Source organism: Astatotilapia calliptera, chromosome 17 (genome assembly GCF_964374335.1).
Source record: "Astatotilapia calliptera chromosome 17, fAstCal68.1, whole genome shotgun sequence".
In the NCBI taxonomy this organism is placed as follows: Eukaryota; Metazoa; Chordata; class Actinopteri; order Cichliformes; family Cichlidae; genus Astatotilapia; species Astatotilapia calliptera.
In genome coordinates this window covers 36,371,856-36,395,903 of record NC_137438.1, presented here as the reverse complement: position 1 = coordinate 36,395,903, position 24,048 = coordinate 36,371,856, and the positions used below count along the sequence as shown (strand labels likewise).

General features: G+C 40.2%; 2 protein-coding genes across 3 annotated transcripts in view; one reads left to right on the top strand and one right to left on the bottom strand.

The window, feature by feature from the left end:
• Positions 1-11,677, bottom strand: part of cerk (ceramide kinase) — a 53,688-nt gene extending 42,011 nt beyond the window's left edge. The window contains exon 1 of the mRNA XM_026147524.2: positions 10,817-11,677. Within this exon, the coding sequence (XP_026003309.2) occupies positions 10,817-10,955 (139 nt within the window). The 5' untranslated portion in view covers positions 10,956-11,677. The remainder of the gene's footprint in view (positions 1-10,816) is intronic.
• A 969-nt stretch (positions 11,678-12,646) lies between these two features.
• The window catches only part of tbc1d22a (TBC1 domain family, member 22a), a 162,648-nt gene continuing 151,246 nt past the window's right edge, over positions 12,647-24,048 (top strand). For both annotated transcript variants that reach the window (XM_026147265.2, XM_026147266.2), the window contains exons 1-4: positions 12,647-12,906; positions 13,369-13,425; positions 20,159-20,342; positions 21,302-21,554. In XM_026147265.2, the coding sequence (XP_026003050.1) occupies positions 12,845-12,906; positions 13,369-13,425; positions 20,159-20,342; positions 21,302-21,554 (556 nt within the window). In that variant the 5' untranslated portion in view covers positions 12,647-12,844. The remainder of the gene's footprint in view (positions 12,907-13,368; positions 13,426-20,158; positions 20,343-21,301; positions 21,555-24,048) is intronic.

Sequence of the window (24,048 nt, the reverse complement as noted above, 5' to 3'; positions counted from 1 at the left end):
GGCTCCCTCTTTGAGAATCTCTTTGCTCACAAAGGTCAAGACAAGAATACTTCCTGTTGGGAAAAGTCACAAGTTCTCCAAGCCCAGGGGTCGAGCCGGGTGTCAAAGACGCTTTCTGACCAAACAGTTACAGAGACTTCCTTAAGGTTTGCAGCCACTGCTGTGTTACTCTGAGAACTATACACCTTTTATTTTTGCTGCTAGCATTCAACAGTGACGAAGCACGTGAGCTGGCTAACACAGCTCCATAACAAGCTGGAGGGTGTGATAATTGGAGCGCTGCACTCTGTGTGTTTTAAAGTTTTCAGGTCTAACCAATACAGGATTTTTAAGAGCAATACTAATAATAAAGATGTCGCTAACATCTGCTCTATATATATATAATTATTTATTTACTTATTTATTTACGCTTCGCCCATCATATCAGCAACCAGCTGATCATATCACTTCGTTCCAAACAAAGTGCTCACTGACAAACTATACAACAAATGATTCACATGGTTATCTCTTCTTTATTTTACTTCCACTTATTGGCTGTTGTAAATGCCTCTACGGGGGGAAAATAGTTATATAAGCTGATAATATTATCACACTCATAAACAGGTTGGACTCTAGAATAACAGAGTTTCAAAAGGAGCTACATGAATTTAGGCTAGTGGCTGAAAATGCCCTTTTTGTTTTTCTTAAATTAAATAACCTTTCTTTGCCGGTAGCCATTTTTGATCGTAACACATAAATACAGCAACAGCCTATGTATACAAGAGCCACTAACTTTATATGGGCCATCTTGGACAGACTGCAGCTCTTTGTGCTGGTAGTGATTGCCTCCAACAGCTCAACTATTGGATCCTTTGTGCCTCCATTGCCAAAATGTGCCGGTCCAAATGTGGGAAACCAATGAACCAAACCCATTCAGATCCCCTTTGACAGCAGTGATCTTACGTCCTTGTATTCATATTTCACTTGCCAAAGCAAGTTGACAGATATTCTTGCAAAATTTATGTCACTCTGATGCTCCTGAATCAAACATGCAATTCCTCTTTTGAAGGGAAGTGCAATAAAGCCTGGACTTTACTCTCAGTCCATTTCTGTCCGTTTTATCACTTCTTGCGGCTGTCTGTGGTTTACACAGCTAATGTGAAATCCCTTCTGTGACATCTCTGCTTATGTTTCCACTGCACTAGTCACCATATACTGGTCTCACTGCTATGTTCCTCTTGTATTCGAAATTACCTACCTTGATGTAGGAGCAAAAATAATATGCGTGTGGGATTTCCTCCAAATGTTCCAAACTATGAAAAAAATGTGTTTACTTACTTAGGTACCCAATTTCATTTTAATTCATGGGCTAAACACTGCTTTAGTTTATTGGAGTAGGCTACAACTGAAAATATTTTGCCTAGAAACCTTTAAAGTCCCCTCAAAAATTCTCAAGTATTATAGCTCACAAAAGTCAGTGTTTTATAGTCCACATTTAATATACCCACCATTTATAAAACAGATGCTAAACAGCCAGGATAGTCTGAAGTAAGGTGAGTGCAATTTCTCAATATTATGTCTCATTTATCCACACTGATCGCAAAGAAATACTATAGAATAGAATAGAATAGAATAGCCTTTATTGTCATTGTACAGAGTACAACGAAATTGGAGTGCCATTCCCTTGGTGCAAGTTTCAATAATAAAAATAAATGTAAAATATAAAAAGTACAAAAAAAAAAAAACAATCGTAAGTACTCAAACAATAGTATGTACAATATATACAGGATAGCAGCATTAATATAATGACAGTATGAATAGCAGCATAATATAATGACAGTGACGGTATGGAATAGGTTCAATTGTTTTTGTGCTTATTTACTACGGTGATAGCTCTGGGAAAGAAGCTATCCCTGAATCTGTTTGTCCTGGTTTTATGTGACCTGTACCGTCGGCCTGACGGTAATAGTTCAAACAGTTGGTTGCTGGGGTGAGAGTGGTCCTTGATGATATTGCCATATATCATCCCTGATCAAAGAAGGTCAGCATAAGGTCGTGCTGCCTTAATTTGGTGTGGTCTCTTAGTAACATGGCTGCAAATGTGACAATTCAAACCCCTGCTAAAGTTTGGACAACAGCTCTTAAGATTTGATCAGTGTGTAACAACAAAAAGTGTGAAATACAGTGAAATGCACAAAACAGTCCTAATCTCTCACTTCCACAATTTGCAAAGCCATCCAGCAGGCCAGACACTTCTGGTAATATGCCTGACACACATGCGATACAGTGAGGTGTATTAAATGTTAGTGTGAAGCACTGCTGCTGGGCTTTAATAGGCATTCCTGTGGCGCAACATAATCCTTTTTCTCCCGAGACTTGCAGCTACTTTAGCGGCAGCACCTTTAATTCAGATTGAACTGATAAAAACCAGTTCGATCAGCAAGGAGCTGCGTCTCTACAGGTGCATGTGTGAGGCTCGTGATCCATCCAGCTCATCCTGCTTCCCTAAAGCAAGATGGCATCCTGCTCGACTGGATTCCGCTGAACACACCGGTCTCCTACACAGTCAACGCAACGTCTGAAATCCTTGTCACACCCCAGCTGTTTTTCACTCGGGCGTTGAAGTGACGCCACCCCGGACATTTTCTCCTCAGCCCCCCTCAATTCGAGTTGTGAAATACACGACAGATTTAGACACGGCTCCTCTGAATTTTGATCTTGAGTCGGCGAACCCTATGCGTTCGTGCACGTCCACGGGAGACTTCGCTTGTGTTTATGATATCTCCGAGAATACTGCGCGTGCCCTTGCCTCCTTTCAGTCCTCTGACAACAATGAGCTGTCATCATATTCATATTCTGCTGCTGTTCTCGGCACCCCTCCCTTTACACATTGGTTCACTATGTAATCCCTTTATTTATAGTGTGGTGTGGCACTGACAGTGTGTTAGAGGACAAGCCAGTGCAAGCTTAAGGAAATGCTTAGGTGTTCCCTCCTGTTTGTATTGTTTCTATGTTATTCCGTTTTCTGCTTCGATCCCGAGCCTTCCTAGTCACATGTGTTTGCAAAAGATGAGACAAGATTTAGCTGAGTGTGTGAAAGTTACCAAAACTGTTGCTGATATTACAAAGCTTTCAAATAGCTTGGTGCTATCAGTGCCACATCATCATGCAGCTTTACTGCATGATTAGCTTTTCCTCCTGTTGACCCAAAGCTCAGGTGAACAGAGCAATCACCGTAATGACAGATCCTGCATTGCTGCTGTCAGTGATGCAGTGTAAACCTGCGCAGTTTACCCAATCTCCAGCTGTCGCTTTCTGGCAGTGTTTATTTCTCTGTATCTCTCCCCCTCCCTCCCTCTGCAGCCGTCTCTCAGCATACAGACAGGGCTGTGCATTGAGCACCAGCTTTAGATTACAAAGCGCAGATCTGCCTGGGTACACATGGCAGTGAGCTGTCAAACAAGACGTGGATTTCTCCCAGGCACAATGGGTTTGTTAAGCCAACGCTTAGGTAAACAGATGGAGAGGAAAGGACAACCAAGGTGGAAGATGTAACAGGAGAAGAGTGGTGCCAGTGATGCTGCTAGTTCTCTACTATGCTAAAAAGTCACAGTCTATGATTTCAATATTTATGTTCACTGCAGCTCCGGTTGCTGCTTTTGGAGACATGCGTACGGCACTGCTGATCAGGTCGCACCCCCCACTTTGGCCAGGTGGAATGATATACAGTGGGGCAAAAAAGTATTTAGTCAGCCACCGATTGTGCAAGTTCCCCCACTTAAAATGATGACAGAGGTCAGTAATTTGCACCAGAGGTACACTTCAACTGTGAGAGACAGAATGTGAAAGAAAAAAAATCCATGAATCCACATGGTAGGATTTGTAAAGAATTTATTCGTAAATCAGGGTGGAAAATAAGTATTTGGTCAATAACAAAAATACAACTCAATACTTTGTAACATAACCTTTGTTGGCAATAACAGAGGTCAAACGTTTACTATAGGTCTTTACCAGGTTTGCACACACAGTAGCTGGTATTTTGGCCCATTCCTCCATGCAGATCTTCTCGAGAGCAGTGATGTTTTGGGGCTGTCGCCGAGCAACACGGACTTTCAACTCCCGCCACAGATTTTCTATGGGGTTGAGGTCTGGAGACTGGCTAGGCCACTCCAGGACTTTCAAATGCTTCTTACGGAGCCACTCCTTTGTTGCCCGGGCGGTGTGTTTTGGATCATTGTCATGTTGGAAGACCCAGCCTCGTTTCATCTTCAAAGTTCTCACTGATGGAAGGAGGTTTTGGCTCAAAATCTCACGATACATGGCCCCATTCATTCTGTCCTTAACACGGATCAGTCGTCCTGTCCCCTTGGCAGAAAAACAGCCCCATAGCATGATGTTTCCACCCCCATGCTTCACAGTAGGTATGGTGTTCTTGGGATGCAATTCAGTATTCTTCTTCCTCCAAACACGACGAGTTGAGTTTATACCAAAAAGTTCTACTTTGGTTTCATCTGACCACATGACATTCTCCCAATCCTCTGCTGTATCATCCATGTGCTCTCTGGCAAACTTCAGACGGGCCTGTACATGCACTGGCTTCAGCAGCGGAACACGTCTGGCACTGCGGGATTTGATTCCCTGCCGTTGTAGTGTGTTACTGATGGTGACCTTTGTTACTTTGGTCCCAGCTCTCTGCAGGTCATTCACCAGGTCCCCCCGTGTGGTTCTGGGATCTTTGCTCACCGTTCTCATCATCATTTTGACCCCACGGGATGAGATCTTGCGTGGAGCCCCAGATCGAGGGAGATTATCAGTGGTCTTGTATGTCTTCCATTTTCTGATGATTGCTCCCACAGTTGATTTTTTCACACCAAGCTGCTTGCCTATTGTAGATTCACTCTTCCCAGTCTGGTGCAGGTCTACAATACTTTTCCTGGTGTCCTTCGAAAGCTCTTTGGTCTTGGCCATGGCGGAGTTTGGAGTCTGACTGTTTGAGGCTGTAGACAGGTGTCTTTTATACAGATGATGAGTTCAAACAGGTGCCATTCATACAGGTAACGAGTGGGGGACAGAAAAGCTTCTTACAGAAGACGTTACAGGTCTGTGAGAGCCAGAGATTTTCCTTGTTTGAGGTGACCAAATACTTATTTTCCACCCTAATTTACGAATAAATTCTTTACAAATCCTACCATGTGGATTCATGGATTTTTTTTTTTTCACATTCTGTCTCTCACAGTTGAAGTGTACCTCTGGTGCAAATTACTGACCTCTGTCATCATTTTAAGTGGGGGAACTTGCACAATCGGTGGCTGACTAAATACTTTTTTGCCCCACTGTACTAATGGATGGTCACGGCATGTGGTGCAGACATTCATATTACAAAAAGATTTATACCTAAAGGTCTCCGCCCCACCTTGTCATCTAGTGTAACCAACAACAGGTGTAAATCCATCCATAATTATTTATTAGATGGATTGGTACCAGCTTCCAGTTTGGATTCGGGAAACAGACACTATCTCTACTTTTAAGATGTGGCTTAAAACTTTCCTTTTTGCTAAAGCATAGAGTTAGGGCTAGAGCTGGGCGATAGAACGATAACGATATGTATCGCGATATAACTTTTACTCGATAGAGAAATTAAGCTATCGCGATAGACCTCGCCGCTCTTGTCCTCAAAAAAAAAAAAAAAAAAAAAGGTCAGCCAATCCAAATTAAGTAGCGCAGAGACTTGTTACGTACAGCACAAGTGCCAAGCCGCACGTGTGTTTGTTTGGGAAGCAGCCAGCGGGTAATGGAGCCAGCGCATAATGGAGGAAATGAGTGTGCCGACTAGAAAAATCAACCGAGCGTGACCGAAGAGAAAACAGATGATGGTTCCAATGCCGGAGAGATTGTCAAACGGAAGAGCCATAGAAGTTCCGTAGTGTGAAGGTATTTCGGCTATTTCAAGTCTGACAAAAATAGAGTAGCGTGCACTGTAAATTGTGCCGAAAGCAAGTCTGGAAATACAATAAACTGGTGCATGCGTCACACTGCGCCACGTTATTGTTTCGGTGAAATGAATTTCTACAATACTGTTACTGTTAATTCTACTCTCTGCAGTGTTTAAATGCTTACATATACACACAGTTACTGTCCCTCCACACTTACGACTCGGTTCTGCTTCTATGCCCCAGCTTTGTTTACTTTTTCCCACCGAGGCTTCTAGACTTCTGATTGGCCAACATTTAGGCACGGTTAGGAATCTAGCGCCACCTGCTGCTTTGGCATGTTCATAGCAGCGTTTTCCTTCATTTCTGCCTTTATGTGTGGACGGGATTATTTTTTAAAACGAAAATGGAAAATCTCCGTTTTCAAAAATACCCGTGTACGTGTGGACGTAGCCTCAGTCTCTGACTGGAAGCGCTAATTCGTCATTCGGCTTTTGTCAGACTAAAGTAACTGTTAAAACTGTTTGAAAAGCTCAGCTATACAACAAGGAGAGATTGAGAATTTCCTTTTAGTTCTCAGTTTATTTGATATTGACAAAAGTTAGTGAGTTTTGTCTGTTCTTCTGTAAAACAAACTAAGATTTATTTTTAGAATTAATATTTTGTTTCTAAGTGGAATTGACAATTTAGTCTGTTTCGTTTGTCCTATTTTGAAACTTAAACGCTTTAGCGGCTGCCTTTTGTGTAGTTTGCAATATTTGCCTTTATCTGAAAAAGTCTCATGTTCCTTAAGTACATCTACCCTGTTGAACTTATTATGGGAAATAAATATTTAAATAAAAACAAGCTGCTGATTATTTCACATTTTACTTGTGAGCAACGGCACATTTAAATCTTACAAATATAGTTATTTGGCTTATATCGTGATAGATATCGTTATCGCCTGAAATGAAAAAAACATATCGTGATATGAAAAAATCTCATATCGCCCAGCTCTAGTTAGGGCTGGACCAGGTGACCCTGAATCTTCCCTTACTTATGCAGCAATAGGTGTAGGCTGCTGGGGGATTCCCATGATGCATCAAGTATTTCTTCTTCAGTCACCTTTCTCATTCACCTCTCTGCATTGAATCATATTTGTTATTAGTCACAGCATGTCTTTTATCTCGTCTTCCTTCTTTCACCCCAACCGGTTGCAGCTGATGACCGCCCCTCCCTGAACCTGGTTCTGCCGTAGGTTTCTTCCTGTTAAAAGGGAGTTTTTCCTTCCCACTGTCACCAACGTGCTTGCTCATAGGGGGTCATATGATTGTTGAGTTTTTCTCTATATGTATTATTGTAAAATTGAAATTGAGTCCAGCCTGGGGTCTTTTCTGTGTAGGTTTTTCACGTTCTCCTCATATCTGCAGTGGTTTTCCCCGGATACTCCGGCTTCCTCCCACAGTCCAAAGACGTGGAATTAGCAGGGTTAAGTTCATTTGTAAATTCTAAAAACCGTGAATGTTCCTGTGAATGGCCTCTGTGTTAGCCCTGCCGCAGGTTAGTGATCTATCCAGGATGTTCCCTGGATAGGGTAAAAAGCATGGTTGGGCTTTGAAAGCCTTAATTTATAAATCCAGAGACTTTTGGATTGCCATTTATGTCACCCACAGGATGGACTATAATAGCTAAAGTACAAAATTTCAACTTTTGACCAAATACCAACAGATATACACACACCGACTTTGCTCGTCAATGTTCTGAACCAACAGATTGTGACAATGGTAAACATTATCTCAATGATAACATGGTTCCCTTGTCATAAGCCATTTTCATCCACATTCTGCACAATGTTAAGATGTTTCTCCCAAGTAGCGCACAACATCCACTCCTCCACCTCACTACTCTGATAAAAAAATAATAATTTGGTTAGCTGAGCTGAGGAAGCTGCCTACGTAGATCAGGAGCAGGTCGGAGACACCAGTGACTATGGAAGACAGACTATTACCTGAGCTTTTCTCACCTCTGTGCATCCCTGCATTACGTGGACTTTGTACTGGCAGGTTAAACACAGTTTACTGTCTGATCTGAATATGTCAGGCTTACGTCCTAATGTGCACCTTTGTTGCGCAATGTCTAGAAAAGTGCAGGGCTCTGCTGATTGCGTGACAAGGCACTATATCACTATTTCTGTCTTTTCAGAACCCTTTGCGACCGAGTTGTAGTCCTGTCTGACTAATGGACAAAAATCAGCCTAGGTTTGCTTTGTCTCTTAACTTTGTTTTAGGCCGATTTTCGATACTTTCAATATTGATAAAAGTGAAGCCCTGCACGCCGGGTGTCTATGCAGCGCTGACATATGGGAAAGCAAAAATCTAAACCTCCCCCTCTGGCAGGGAGAGACATTCAGGCTTAGAGGGCCTGAGGAAGTATTGCTTGCTAAGCATAGTAATTTGGAGGGAAGGGGAAGCACTCTCTAAAGCATATGCCATGATTTATTCACGACTTTACTCTGATCTGAATTGCATCAGAGCAGTGACTCAACCATTATGTGGACAGAGCATTTACTCCAAGGCTCAGAGGCCATCTCAGTGACTGGCTTTTGTTTGTCTGCGTCTGTATCTGTGTGCAGTTTACATTTGGAAGCTCTGTTTTAAACAAATTCACATATAAGGTCAAGTGGTAACATCATTATTATCACGTTAACACAATTTATGGTTTCGGGTGTCAACTTCATCTTCTGGAAAATCTTCTATGGGCGGAGATGGAATATACAAGCTGGGGAGGATCTGTCAAACTTGAGTCATGCTGAATCATTTTTGACTATGATGTTTTTTTCCGTCTCTGTCGCGCAACAGATTCCCAGAAATGCCTAGCTTGGTTCCAGTTAGGAGTTACAAAAGCTAAATTGACGGTGATGAAGAAAAATGCTGCTACTGTGACCTGACTGAGTTCATCTGGAATATCCCTACTGTGAAAGACAACCACAAGTGCGATAGGGAAAAGTGTGGAATGTTTATGACAGTTAGGTCACTGGCGATAGCACAGAAACTGAGCACTTGTTTACGTGAGGGAAAATTCCAGCCACCATCCTTTTCTTCATTAAAGTCACTGATTAACCACACTGTACTGGCTGTACTTGTGATAATCGCACTCCACAGAAGTGTTATATGTTGAACCCACTGGCAAAGTGTCCTTGCTTGCTTCCCAACTCCACAATAAAGCTGACCTGCTCTTGTCACAGAGATCACTAGGGGGTGGGAGAGGGATTTTGATGTAGTTACACTGAGCATAGACTCAATAAATGGAAGTCTTTATGGCAGGTTATTATAGGGCGCTTGATACCACTTTGAGGAAGGTCAATGGGCAGGTTTAAATTTAAAGTGTGCGGAGCCAGCTGTAATCACTCTACTCGATCGTGGTACAGTAATTGCAGACCAGGGAGCTCATCTCGATGAACAAACATTAGCCTCTGGAGGTTATCTGAGGGTCCGGATTAAGTGGAAGTTGTCTGATGCGACGATGGGAAAGGGCGGAAAAAATAAAATAAAATTGGGAGCCCTGCTTGATAACCACAGCAACGAGAAGTGAATGCACATGCCATTAATCCAGTAAATTAATCTCGACCACAGTACACCAGCTGGGTGTAAAACCATAAAAGATAAATATGTTAGGTAATCAAAACTGGGAGAAAGAGAAATGAGAAAGCCATCCAGGCAAAAGCAAGGAACTATGGACGGACAGTCGTAAGCTAGAAAAGAAACAGACGCTTCTAGGTTGCAAAAAACATCACTGCAACTACAACTATTTGTCAGGAAGTGTGTGAAATTGTCAACTACGCAGCAAATGTTGTTGTTGTTTTTTTGTTTTTTAAAAATGGTGAAACCAGTTCATAGTTTTGAAAACGAAGATTTTTGGTTTTCTCATTTACTGAACTATTCATATCATGTGTGTATTGCAAGCAGCAACACATCCTGAAAGTGATAAAACCTGCAGTTCTACTAGTGGCCACTTGGACTCCAAGACAGCGAGTCGATTCCCATAAAGCTCCTTATTAAAATCCCCAACAGCTTGTACATAAAAATAAATTTGGTCTTTGAGTTTAAAATGCCAATCTGTAGACTTCTTCAAGGTATTCACGCAAGCTTGGTGTGGGTAGAAGGCCATCTTTTTATGGCATGCATACAGCTGAAACAGCAGTATGTGGTTATGTAGATCTGCTTACAACTGCAGTACTTAATAGAACAATGCTTGGGTTAAACTTGTAAACAAGCAGCAGACTTCTGGTTTGGACAGCCTGGAGTTACAGTAAAGTGGATATAGTGAGGGTAGAACTCAATCCCGGCTCTGACTTCTTCTTTTCCTCTTGCCTGCTCAAACTCGCCAGGTTATACTGACCAAGCTTAATGTGTTTTCTAAACGAGCTGACACTGTGAACGTTTTCAAAGAACTCACCGGACCATTTCATGACTGAATTAATGAATGAAGTGCTTCCTGGAGGGGGGCATGTCAAATAACAGTGAACCCATAACAGTGAACCCTGCAGGCTGCACATTAGAAACACCGGCTGCTAACGACCTGCGACTTAAAAAACCCAACAAGAACAATAAACCCCCCACACCTGTGTGACCTGCACCTGTCAGTGAACGGAGCTGAACTACCACAGCTTCATATCCTGATTGAGGCTTTCTCAACATGTGCCTACTCTGATCAGGAGCCCAAACAGCTGCTGCAGTTTTTGCATATATAACAATGGTTTCATGTCCTGAAGGCAAATAGTGGATGAACATATAGGCAAATATGCTGCGCTCTAAAATACCATTCACATTCACGTTTCCACTTTGCCATGTTAAATGAATACTGATGTGTTTAGCCGGTGTCTATTTCGTCAGTTTCCCCCATGAAACCTACACTTATGTCACACTTACCTGAGTCACAAGTCCCCGAGCATGGTTTTCTACTTTTCTCAACCGGTTTCCACGCCAAAACACTGCGACTGAGAACTACTTCTACCTGCCTGTGCTTCTGAAAGAGCTGCGATGACAGTAACGTGACTTGTTTCTCCATATTACCGATCCTAGGTGTCACTCGTTACGCCGCTGGATGCTCCTCATTGCAACTTTATTATCGCCCGCGCGTGCCAAGTGTCTGCGCTGTTTGCAGTGGTTACGCCGGTCGGCCTGAGCCGTCAGGGAAAGGGAGGGGGGGAAACTTAGGATGAAGATCGTGTATGAGAAAGATGACTCACTCAGTAATAAAAATCAACCTGGTCTAATAATAATAATAAACGTTATTTATAAAGCAGACTTAAAACCAAGGGTATACCAAGGTGCTTAACAAGTAACATAGAGAATAAAAGGAAGATAATAGAAATAGAAATGTGACCATAATATGAAAAAAATAAATTTAGAGCCTTTTTGGGAAAACTTTGTTGACTCCATTTATATGTAGGGGATTTTCACATTCTTCTCTAAAGAGGTATGTGCCACCCTGCCTAGACCTTATGACCCTCCTTTGCCCCCATGTAAAATTTTAACGATCCACCACTGATTATGACTCACAATGTAAATAACATAAAGGGAAAATTAGGGCAGAGTGAGCCCTCTTACCTTTAAGGCTACCAATTTCAAAACAAAGTATCTACAAGGGTAAGCGTGTGTACGGAAGATTAGGGCCACTGGAAAAATAAAAAACAGGTCTGAATTCTGAGAAAAAAAGTCAAATTTCGGAGAAAAATTGATTAATGTTAGAATTCTGACTTTTTTACTCAGAATTGTGAAAATAAAAAACAAAAGAACATTTGTTTTTCCCTGTTCTGTACATATGAGCACACTGACTCTGACTTAAAGCATTTGCCTTTTAACAAAACACACTCTAGAAGCAAGTCTCACCACTAGATAGATAGATAGATAGATAGATAGATAGATAGATAGATAGATAGATAGATAGATAGATAGATAGATAGATAGATAGATAGATAGATAGATAGATAGAAACAGCAAATACAAACTAAACTTTATGCAGGTTGCCTTCATTGGCACCGCACTAGCTGTAGATATGTACACGTAACAATAATAGTGGGTTATTTTTCTGATGAGCGGAGCTAGAACTTAGCAGAACAGAAAGGCCAAACGTGTTGTTTACCGAGTCAAGTCATCCTCATATTCATATAGTTACTCCACAATGATAATCCATTTGCTGTAATACTGTAATATTAACTATTACTTTATACAGCCAGTTTATTAAACATTTAGTTGATATGTGGTTTCCAGGACAGTTTATTGTTTATTATAGCCTCAAAAAAAGCATCATTCAAGTTTAATTTCCAAATTCCCAAGCACATAAAACCTGTATTAATAGAATCACCTGTCAGTTCACCAAGTTCATAAAATAAGTTTGAAAAGCCTAAAATAAACCTGACTTTATTTTATACATAGTGAGAACCAACATTCAATATATGGCATCACACAAACTACAGATTTATATTACAAAAATTGTATGAGAACCGATCTATTTAAAGATTCTGCCTGAAAAACAATGTATACATATTATATGAACATTTCTAAATATCCAAAAAACCCTCCTATGATCCTGTCCATGTATTTTCGTTGGTGATATTGTATGCCTTCCCTCTGGTCCTGATGCTGGAGGGTCTCTTTGATTCACAGTCGGAGTTTCTGTCAACACAGCAAAGGCCGTGGAGCATGACGTCAGCGTCCTATTAAAAAAATGCTCCTACCGACAACCAGATCTCACTTGTGATTGGGTTACAGTGAGGAAGTGTCACCCCAGCCAATCACAGTCGCGTTTACTTGCCGATTAGGCAGTATCAACATGGCAGCTTTCTGAGTTTTGGAGGAGGGGAGCTGGTGTAAATAAACAGACATTTAACATTTTTGAGATAACGACAGCGTCGGGGTGTTTGAGTTTAGGACTGAGTGGACCGCTGCGGGAAGATGTCGAGCGACGGAAACAAAAAACAGTTCTGGAAAAGGAATGCAGCGAAGGTTCCTGGCAGGTGAGTGACGTGTTCCCTCCTGCTTGTTAGCTTAGCGTAGCTAGCTTCACTCAGCTGACGCTGCGCTGCTGCTCTTCAAACGCCAACTTTCACTTTGATTGTTGGGGCTTTGCTGTTGGACAAAGTTCCCATTCTTGTCACTGGCCAACGTCTGTGGTAAAAACGTCTCGTAGACGCATTTTACCCCTTGCAACTGTTAGCTAGGCTAAGAGCTAGGCTGCTAACAGTGGCTAATAGTTCATCAGTACTCCGTCGCAGAGTTGTAACTAATGACACAGTAACTATTTCACAACACGAGTAGTCAAGGTCTCACGGCAAATTATTGCACTTCGGGTCACACGGAGTCTCACTCCTGCAGTTTAAACTGGTATTGTTTTAAATAGCTTAAAGCTAACATGCTAGCTTGCCAGCCAGTGATCGAATAGTTCATTCATTTCCATTCTATCTTTTCCACTTCCTCAGCATTCAGCATGTGTACGGTGCACAGCATCCACCCTTCGACCCGCTCCTTCATGCAAAGTAAGTTAAACCGACTTCCTTGTTGTAAAAATAAATACCATGTGATCTTGGTGAAGTTCTCTGGCCCAATGTCAGTTTTTGTGTCATGTGATAAACTAGACTTCAAAGCCCAATTGATGTCGACCCGGTACTTTGCTTCAGATTAAAAAAAGTGATGTACTGTTGAGTGGAGAAAAAAAACTGTCCCTACCATGGGAAATTATTATTGTTTTGTGTTAATAATGGTTGGTTTTGGAAAAAAAGTTATTATCCATTTAGATTAGGTCATTCTCTTTGAATGGGACGTAACTGTATACTTGTTTTTTTTGTTTGTTTGTTTTTGCTTGAGTTCTGTTGTTGTCACTAGCAGAAATCATTTGCCTTCTGCTGAAGGTTTAAAATCAATGAGCTGTCTCAGTTGTTCCATCTGTATCAGATGCTGAAACCGATGTTTTATTGATGCTTACCACTTTTGGGGGGGGGGGGGGTTACTTCATGAAATCATGAAAAAATACCTAAATGTCTTTCAGCTCTTTTTCACACTACTTTTAAACATTTTGCCAGCACAAAATTAATTTGACATAACAAAAGAAAAAAGATTCTGCCTCTGCTGTCTCTGCTCTGTTCACCCTGTCTATACTCCAGCTGTCAGTCAGTGTGTCTGTTTGGTGGACGATACACACGGCAGACGGGGTGAACCCTGCTGTTAGGTTACATTCACATCAAATCTGGTTGTCTGGCGCCTTCCTGAAGGATTACATGGAGGTGTGGCTCTGTTTGTGTGATAACACAAAATTACTGTGGGGATTAACTTATTTATCTAGTTTACGTCTTTGTTTTGGTTAATGCCTCCCTGCAAACACCACCGACCATCATTGCCTTCTCCCACAGTAACCAGTAGGGCTGTTCGATATAACGATATATATCGGATGCCGATATAAAAACGTCTATCGTTTCATTTTACGCTATCGTTTGTTTCGTGGTGTCGCAAAATGAACTGTTTACAGCAATATTCTTTCATCGTTTTGATGGTCACTGTAGTGGCTATATTAATTTCTTAAACTTCTCTTTCTCTTATATTTTATATAACCACACTACAGACGGACAAGCGCCTGTTTTTATGCGTTGTGGTTAGCAACAACGATGGTAACACCATCGCGTGTCCACTTGTTTATGTTCCACATAAACCTTTCACCATAAAGCTCAAGATCCTGTTGAGACTTTTCAAAATAAACTGAACCACGTGAAAGAGCAGATTATTTACGGATGAGAAGCAAAAAAAGAGCCGCCAGGTGCTAAAAAATAAACCTTAGACTCAAACGTTAGAACAGGCTTTTCCCCGCAGCACGCCGTGTATAAATACTCAAAAAGAAAACGGCGGCCGTTACAACTTATGTCTAAAACTGTATAGTTTCATGCATCTGTTAAAACACTCGACTCCAGCTACATGACGCGCAGCTGGAAACACTTCCCGCAAGTCGAGCTGCCCGAGATTCACAGAATTTAAAGAAAATGTTACATTTTTGTGATTTATATCGTTATATGATTTTGGTCATATCGCACAGCCCTAGTAACCAGCACTTTCTGCTTTATGTCATAAGCAGATTGTTTTGTTTGTTTTTTTTATCAGTTTTTGTGAGATAACTGATAAATGGCTCAAATGCTATAAGTAGGCTACTTGAGCAACTTGACCAATTTGAAATGTTCATTATTGCACCTTCAGTTTACCGGACCTTGTGAAAACGCAATCCTGTGAGCAGCAATGTTTTTTGTGGGGAAAATAATTTATGTACACTTAAAAAGGCGGCTAATTTCAGCTTATTTAAAGGTAGGCCTGTTTTATCCAATGTATTGGTGCTGAGATAGATTTCTTCTACCTCAGTTTGTCACGGCACAAAACGCTCAGGTGTGGCTGAATGGCTGCTGTATTTTTAGCCACATCCCAGTGACGAATGTGGACGTATATGTTTTTCCATTACACAACTGACGAATGAACATACCATCTGTGACATCATGGGCTGGGTTGAGCCTATTATTACTTACAGTTACTTCAATGTGTGTAATGTCATTTGTCAAGTCTTTCAGTTATAATTCTGGTAATCTTCTGTTTTGCACTTTGAAACTGCAGAACTGGAATGACCACAGAGGCAGTGACTCTACAAGAAAGTCCAGTCATTTTGTGACTGGGTAAACAAGTTGAAGAAAGTTGAGCAATTCTAAGCCTTGATTATACTTTCTGTGTCTGCATGTCCACTAAGGCTCCAAGTGATGTAAATTTCATCATTAGATGGTGGGCACAAGGGTCTGTGTGCACGTCTGCGTGCCTGTCTGTTAATTGTGATTGTCTGCGGAGAGTTGTCATTACAGTGCTCCAACTATACATGCTCATGTGTGGTTGGAGCATAGCAGCTCTCCGTGTCCATGTCTGCAATAGAGTATAATCAATAGTGATGAAACGGTTGATTCTAATATAAGTAGTATTGGTATCAAAGCTGGTATTGGTATTGGATCAATACTGGTGAGATACCTTGTTTCTGTCCTCAAGGTTCAGTATGTATCCCACTAAACTGTTTTGAAAAAGATTATTTTTATTGGAAATGAGAGAAAATATATCTCAAAAAGCACTAGTGCTGGGCGATATGACGATATATATCGTGTGGAGGATAGAAAAGTGTCTATCTTGCCATTTGTCTTCTATCGTTTCTAACCCAAATTTTAGATATTATTACATAAAATATATAATTAACCCTTTACAACCGGTCGGAGCAGGCACACTCCGTTTTACCTAACTATTTTTAAATCCCTGTAGAACTGGAACCACGTAAGGTAGTGCAATAATTTTTTTTGCATGTGAAACCGGAGGAGTTGTACTTACATCTTATGCCATTAGCTTGTCCTAGGTCACGGTTTCCTTCCACATATAGCTTTGCAAAAATTGTATAAGAAGAAAAAAGCAAAAACATAATATTCCAGAAACACGCTTTGCTGATGTTCATAGCACTTCCTACGTTGGCATATACGTCAACGCGAACTATTGCATGTCCGCCATTACCTGCCCGAAACTGGAAGTGACGTCATTTTTGCGAAAGGGCCTTATTAGCCTTTGTTGGTGTTTTTAGTCATGTTAGACTTTATGCTTTTCTGTATAGTTTCTGGGATGGTTAGAACTCAAATTACACTGTTGGAAATAGTTTATTTTGATGCATTATAATATTTATTTTCATTTTTCCTGTAGTATATAAAAAATTAGTGTATCTCAAAAATAAAACTATGAAGACACTCAAAATAAATTTCTCGTGGTTGGAAAGTATTTTGTATTTACAGTTTTGAGGGATACACCTCTTAATTTTTTCTAACTAGAGATATATGTAAAAAACTAAACAAAAACGATTTTCAATTGTTTTTGTAGTTAATTGCACTACAATTTTTTTGCAATTTATGTAGTTATTATGGACTTAATGCATACATATTATTAAAATTTGGGCTATAACGGTTGTATTGATATATGGAAACTTGAAATGCTCCCACAAATGGGACTACAGCATGTAAAAACATAAAGATAAGCTCTGGCGGACTTGGTTCTATGGTAGGTCTTAAAGGGTTAAATAGCCTGTGGCAAATATATTAGTGTTGTCTTCTCACTATACATGCTCTTAACTTTATGCAAGAGAAAATAAAGTATAAAAAAATGATATTTTTCGCAACGAAACTCTGTCTCGTGGTTTGTGAGCTGGTGCTGCTGTACGTGCACCCGGATTTGCGACATACTTTACGGTAACTCAAAACAAAGACTGCACCCTCGGCACTCGCTGTTTACAGACTGCGTACTTTCTAGATGACCACAGGTCAGGTGGTATATCATGATATATATCGTTATCGTGATATAAAATAATTCATATCGTGATAAATATTTTTTCCATATCGCCCAGCACTAAAGAGCACTATAAAAATATATCTTTAAACAGAATTTGACCCAAAGTCCTTTAAAGGAAAACACAATCAAATTCCAGGTCTAAAGCAAAATCCAACTTCAAAATACATGAAAAGCTGAAAGGTCTGTTTTGTTGTTAGCTAATTATTGTGGAAAATAAATAAATATTTAGTGTTCATTAAAAAATGTTCATATTGATGATTCATCTTGTAAATCATAACACATTGCTCTCCCTTCCATAGGCTGTCTCTAAGCTGAAAGTCTCAGTATTGGTGTCGGAAATATTGACTTCTTATTTTTTTTGGTTTTGGATTAATATCAAAAATTGCTTTAAAGTAATTTGAGAAACATCGTTCCGTGTGGACAAAAGAAAGTTTCACATTATCAAAAAATAAAAGTGGGGCCTTGAAGTTTGTCTACACAGATGTCCAGTGTGTTGTAGAATAGTATAGCATACCATATAGTGGCATTAGCAGTGTCTCTAACATTAGTAGAGGTGCAGCATTTATGAAAGTCTAGGCAGATACCAATAATATTGTTTAAAATCATAGCTTTCATGGCATACATACAGTATAGCACAGCTTAATTTTAAGTGGCCTGAACTGGACCGTTAATACTAGTGTCCTGTAAACTATTGAAAAACACTTACAACTTGTGCCCCTTTCTTTCAGAGTAGCATTCAAAGAAGTGCTAGTGTAACAAATAACGCCTGTCAGCACTGCTCTATGGGCTGTGGGCTTGCAACTGTAAGAAATAAATGAGTAAAATCACAAAAACCCAGACCATTTTTATTTCAAAAACAATAATTTTCTGTCAATTTGCAAAAAAAAACATTTTTCTTTTTATCGTGAGCTCACTGTTTTTGTTTGTTTGTTTTAAGAAAAAGAAAACTTTGTTGACAACAGGAAATGGCTAGATCCGTTCTCTCTTTTTAATAGAATACTAACAAAGCAAAACACATCTACTTCAGTCATTTACTGGTTTATCTTTTACTTAATTGGTTTGGTGTAGTATGCCAGACCATAGGTAATGACTTCAGAACTGATGAGAATACAGTTAAAAGCTCTCCTCTGACAAACTTAACAGCTTAAGAGTTTTGCAGTCAGCAATGTGTCTGTCCATTCATTTTATAATTTCACTTGAGGTTTGTCACTTACACTCACATTTACTTTAGTAAACTCACTTCTGAGCAGGACATAGTGTAGAGTTCTTTTTCTCTCTGGATTTCTCTCATACACGCACTCAAATAGAGGGGAACACAGTCTCCTCTTCAGTAATAACCCTTTTCTTTCTTCTGATTAATGTTTACTCGTGTAGATTTCCACAGAGGGTTGAAATTAATTTGCGTGTTTTCAAACTTTCCCTTTCTTTTGAGTTAGGATGGAAGTTGGCCAACGTGTACACGTCTCCTGGTTCTTTCTTATGGTAATAACCGTCTTTGTAATAGGGAAATTACAGTTCGGGGGTGGTAGTGCTTTGGCAGACCGTGTGCATCTTCAGACTGCAGAGAGTGTCTGTTGTCAGATGAGGGCAGTGTCAAAAATGTGGTACAACCGGTCTGTTGTACACTTCTTGCTTGTGCTGCTGTCAGTCCTTCATGTTATTTTGATGCTTTTCCCATTCCTGGTAAACACCGCTGCCGCTCACTTCCCTGTTCCAGCTCACTCGTCAGCCAATCAGCATTTGACAGACACGCCGCATGATCCATGTCAAGCAGCGTGCAGTTAGGATTTTGTAGGCAAATAGCAAAAAATTGTGTTCCAGATGAAAACGGAGCTAAATTAAACTGTATCCTTGCAGCCTCAATAAAGTAACTCAAAGAAATTTTAAGTAACTCAATGAAACTTTTAAGCTAATGATGTACTTCAGTTAATGTGTCTCTGTGCACGTGTGTGCTTTTGTACATGTGGTAATTCGCACACTGGGTTGATTCGTGAACTGGGTCTGCACGCAAGGGTGATCTGAAGTAATCCTTAAACCTGTAAAATAAGCCAAAGATATGTTTGGAGGGGGAAAAAACAGAGCAGCGTTATATGAAAAGAACACCTTGCAAAGTGTTCAGCATGGGGGTGGAATTATTCCGCTTCGGGCCTGTGTGCATGCTGTTGCACAGGCAGGCGTTACACGGATAGAAAGAGACGAAGGGATTCCGCTAAATCGCTGCAGATTGTGGATAGAATTATGAAGAAGTCAGTCAAGGAAGTGAAACTGATCCAAAACATGCTTCGAAATACACCACGACCTACCTCAGGAAACAGAAAGTAGAAAGCGGTAAAACCATGCTGTGCGTACATCACAGCCTAAACATGGATCAAAGTGAAAATTACATAATGAATGGACAGACACACAGCTGTCTGCAGCACTCTTTTAAGCTGTTGTGTCTGTCAAAGCGGCACTTTTGCAATTAAAAGTATCCTACTGACTTGGAAAGGCGTCCAAAATGTTGTCCCTGTAAGAAGAACTGTTTATTTGGTTTATAAAATAAAAAGGTAGCAGTCATTAATAATTGAAGAATGACTCATATTGATTTGCTTATTGATTTGACCTAAAAGCTGTCCTTTTGATTTGTACTGGGATTAACTTTACTAAAATAAAGCTAAGCTGAGTGTTTTTGTGTAAAATTGAAATATTTTACAATATGTGAACGACAAATGCTAGCTCATTTATTAATTCCTAATTTTAATTAATTATTCATCTCACATTCTCTTTTCTCTTGTTTTCTTTCCTTCTCTCACCCTCTGCACCCATCCCTTTTCTCTTCTTTTTTCGAAAACCACTTCTTTTTTTCCCCCCATTATCCTGTTTTTTTTCTCTGTCCTTCAGTCTGATCAAAGCAGGCAACAAGCCGCCTCCAGCCACTCCAGGCAAGCCCAAGAAGGCGACCACCTTCCAGGAGTTTGAGAGCATCACGAGCGACGCCTGGGATGTCGGGGATGACGACGACGAGCTGCTGGCCATGGCTGCGCAGAACCTCAACATCGAGGTGGTCATGGAAACAGCCAATAAGGTAAACTACTTTAAAGTAGTTTTGCCTGGTTGATGTCTTTCCACTGCAGTAGCACATTTTCCTATGTCTGTGTAGAAGGAAGCACTCATCACGAATCAACACAGCTTCAGTGTATTTTGTGAAATACTAATGATTCTTTTGTTCTGGGTATTCATTTGCTAGCGTTTATTCATATTCCTGAACACAGTTTTTCATCTCTGCTATTTTACATGTTCTTATTTGTGTCCATAAATAATATGTAGCAACTTTTAAAGGGCAAATAGGTTCATATTTGAAGGCTGGAGGTGTTGGTAGGTAAGCTCACAACATGAACACTTCATTTCTATTGTTTTAACATACATATAATTTGAAATACACGATTAATTATCATTAAAAATGACTTGGATAGGCCCTTAAATCTACAGCGTTAGTTTTAAAGGAATGTCATGGTAAAGTCTTCTTTTAAAGCGCCCTTGTCTTGGTTGCCAGGGTGATGTGTCCTCTCTGAAGAGTCGGGACAACATACATGCTGCAGACATAAAATAAACTTCCTGTTAAAATAGATTCCTCTCTAAACTATGCCGCCTGCCATGAAAGAAATGGTACAAGTTGTGGCCTTGAGCGCAAACAATTCAATGGCTTTTTTAAAGATTATTTCAGATTTTGCTGCATTTGCTGAAATTAAAATATTGGAGATTTACTAAGGATAGTGTGTTCATTAACTGAGGTAAGGACAACTTTTAACAAATTGAAAGATTTTTCTTTTCATAGAGTTATTATGCATTTTATCTTTAAGAGGGGAAATTTTACAAAATTGCACAGTTTGCATTTCTCTCAAGCAAGTAGCAGCTGCAAAAAAAAAAAAAAACCCAACACGTTAGTTTACTCATCTAAGCGAGTTGTACGCCTTATGTGTTCTGGGGAGGTTACCAGCCTTAAGCTCACCAAGGTTTCACCTTGTTTTTCTATCTGCTGAACAGGTGATTGAGAATCACAGCAAGCAACAGGAGAAACAGAGGCAGGATGAGACATCAGAGCTGGACCGAAGAGAAGACGACACACAGGAGGAGGTGGCAGAGGACGACGAGGACAATGAAGAAGAGGAAGAGGAGGACAGGGTGGAAGAGGGAGACGCGACCAGCCCTGAGGTATTATTTGGATCCCAGAGCAGCCCTTACACTGATGGCCGCCTAGTGAAGTCCCACAGCGAAGCTCCAATTGGGTCACCTAAAGGTTAGTGAGCAACATTACTCAGTGTTCTGCGAGGTTTTTTCTTTTTTTAAGCCCAAGTGTTCACTAAGAGAAATTTCTGCAACGATACACTTAAATCCGTAAATGAGTTTCTGAGGAGGGCAATACATGGAAGGTGAATAGGGCATCTTTTAGAAAATGTCACCGCTGTAACTTCTAATGCAACGCCATAAATAGGTTTGTTGCTTTGCGAAAAATCCATTAAACACAATTAAAAATGATCGGCATAGTTAGGTTTTTAGTGATGATGCACTTTTTATAAGCTCAGAAAGTTGGAGTGTTTGTGGCGCCAGTATTTTTAGTGGGGTTTATTTACTGTGCCTCACAGCTGCTTTGAGACTTGGCAGATGTTGTCATTCTGCAGTGAGAACATCTGCTAAGACTGCTAATGTTGTACTTTGAGCAGACGTGTTTGTGTAGTGCTCAGCATGAAAATTACTTTAAATTTAATTCAGTGAAAAATTGTTGAATTTATCATTAACATCACTTCAGGAATAAGAAAATAAATAAAACAGTAATTCACCCGAGTTCCGCTAATTTAAAGTCTTGAAATTAGTTGAATTATATTGCTGAAATTGAACTCAAAAAGCAATTCAATACAATTCAAAAAGCATAAGTAGGAGATGGAAAGTTAAGCTATTACTGCTTCTTTTCATATTATTGAGAACAGCTCTTTTCTATGTTGAAGTTCAGTCACCACACACGCATATTTTTAACTGTCAAATGGTAAAAAGAGTAGCTGCAATATCACATTAAACCTCAGCCACAGGGGCCTAGAGCCTGGTTGGCAACCACCAAGCTGGTTGCTATGGAAAAATGAGTATTCCCTGACCAGTTGTCGCAGGTTTGCTTGCTGTCAGTCGGTGAAATTGGTAAGAAAGAGAAAGAGAGAGCAATGCTGTACCAAAAACGTGATTAGTGCTAGCAGATGCCACGGTTGCTGGTAATTTGCATGGGAGTTGCTGACTTGTCTGCAAACATTCTCCAACTGCTTGCTAAGCAGTAGTAAAACTATGAAGAGCACAATGCAAACCAGATACTGTCTGTTTGACTTCACAGTAAGAGTTGCATTTTTGGAAATGTGTTGCTTTGAGCAGTAAAGGTGCTTGATGAATATTCTCAGCTTTCAGTTTGTGTAAAACTTCAGTTTCTCTCATGCTCTGGGGTTAGTTTGTGAGTAGGGCTGGGCCATATCATACTGTTCACGGTAATACAAGTATAATATTAGGCAACGATAAGAAAATGAAATATCGCAATAGAATTTGAAAAAACGCACATGTGCAGTGCCTTTGTTTTCATATGCACATGGCAGAAAAAGGATGGTGGCGACGGAGAAAGAGAAGGGCGAAGGCGGATCGTTGAATGAAACAGATGAACCAGAATTGGTTTGTAAAAATGCTGCAACTTCAGTGGTGTGGAACTGGTTTGGTTTTCGACCGTCAGATACGCAACAAAGCACTATTTTTGGTAGAGCATGCAAGCAGGCCGTCGTTATTACCATGTTTTTCAGAAAATAAGGCACACTTAAAATCAATCCTTTGATTTTCAGAAAAATCGACAGTGCCCCTTATAATCTGGTGCGCCTTATGTATGAATTCTGGTTGTGTTTACTGACCTTCAACGGATTTTATGTGATACACGGTTAAAAAATCTGTCAAAAATGTTTTAGTACAACTTTGCTAAGCTACGAAGCCGCACCGCTTGATGGATTGTCAGAGCATTACGGCTATCGTAGGCAGGAGCCTCACGGAATAATACGTTACTGGGCTTGAACATAACATTACCGTATTGTGTGTGTATAACCTCTTTTTAAGTTTTGTGGATATTATACATGGTTATACTCAGGATATGTCGGCCAGTTTCCACTGGAAATGCCTTTTGGTTAAACTGTCAGCAAGGAATTTGTGAAGATGTTTCAGCTCTCATCCAAGTTCTAAAAACAGAGGGTTGAGAGTCTCAGGTATTAAAACCGTAGTGAGTGTCGTCCGCTTTCGAAGTGACTGTTGACCCACTGTTGATCATGTGAGTCATCATGCGAGCCAAGGTGCAAAAAAAAAACAACCCCAAAAACAGATGTGGGTCATTACAATCACCGGGGGTTAAAGGGGAAACCACTTGCCCCACCCTATCGTGTAGCCTATCAAGGTCACCTGAGGTCGATAGGGGAAGTGCCTGAGAAGGGATCTCAAGACTGCATTTTATGTAGCTGATAGCTACGCATAATATTGACACTGAAGTCTCAGAATCAGCAAACCTGATGATTAGTTTTACATTAGAACTCATTATTCATTAATAAGTTGTGTTAACACATTTTAAGGCAATAGGGGAAACAAGCAGACTTAATGAATCAGACTTAATCAGAGGTCTGACTGTCAACACTGTTTTTCCACTGTAAGATAAAAATATTCAAAGATAAGAAAAGGAAAAATGTTTCAGTGTAGAGCAATTTTTTTTTCGTAGTAACATGTGTTTCTCC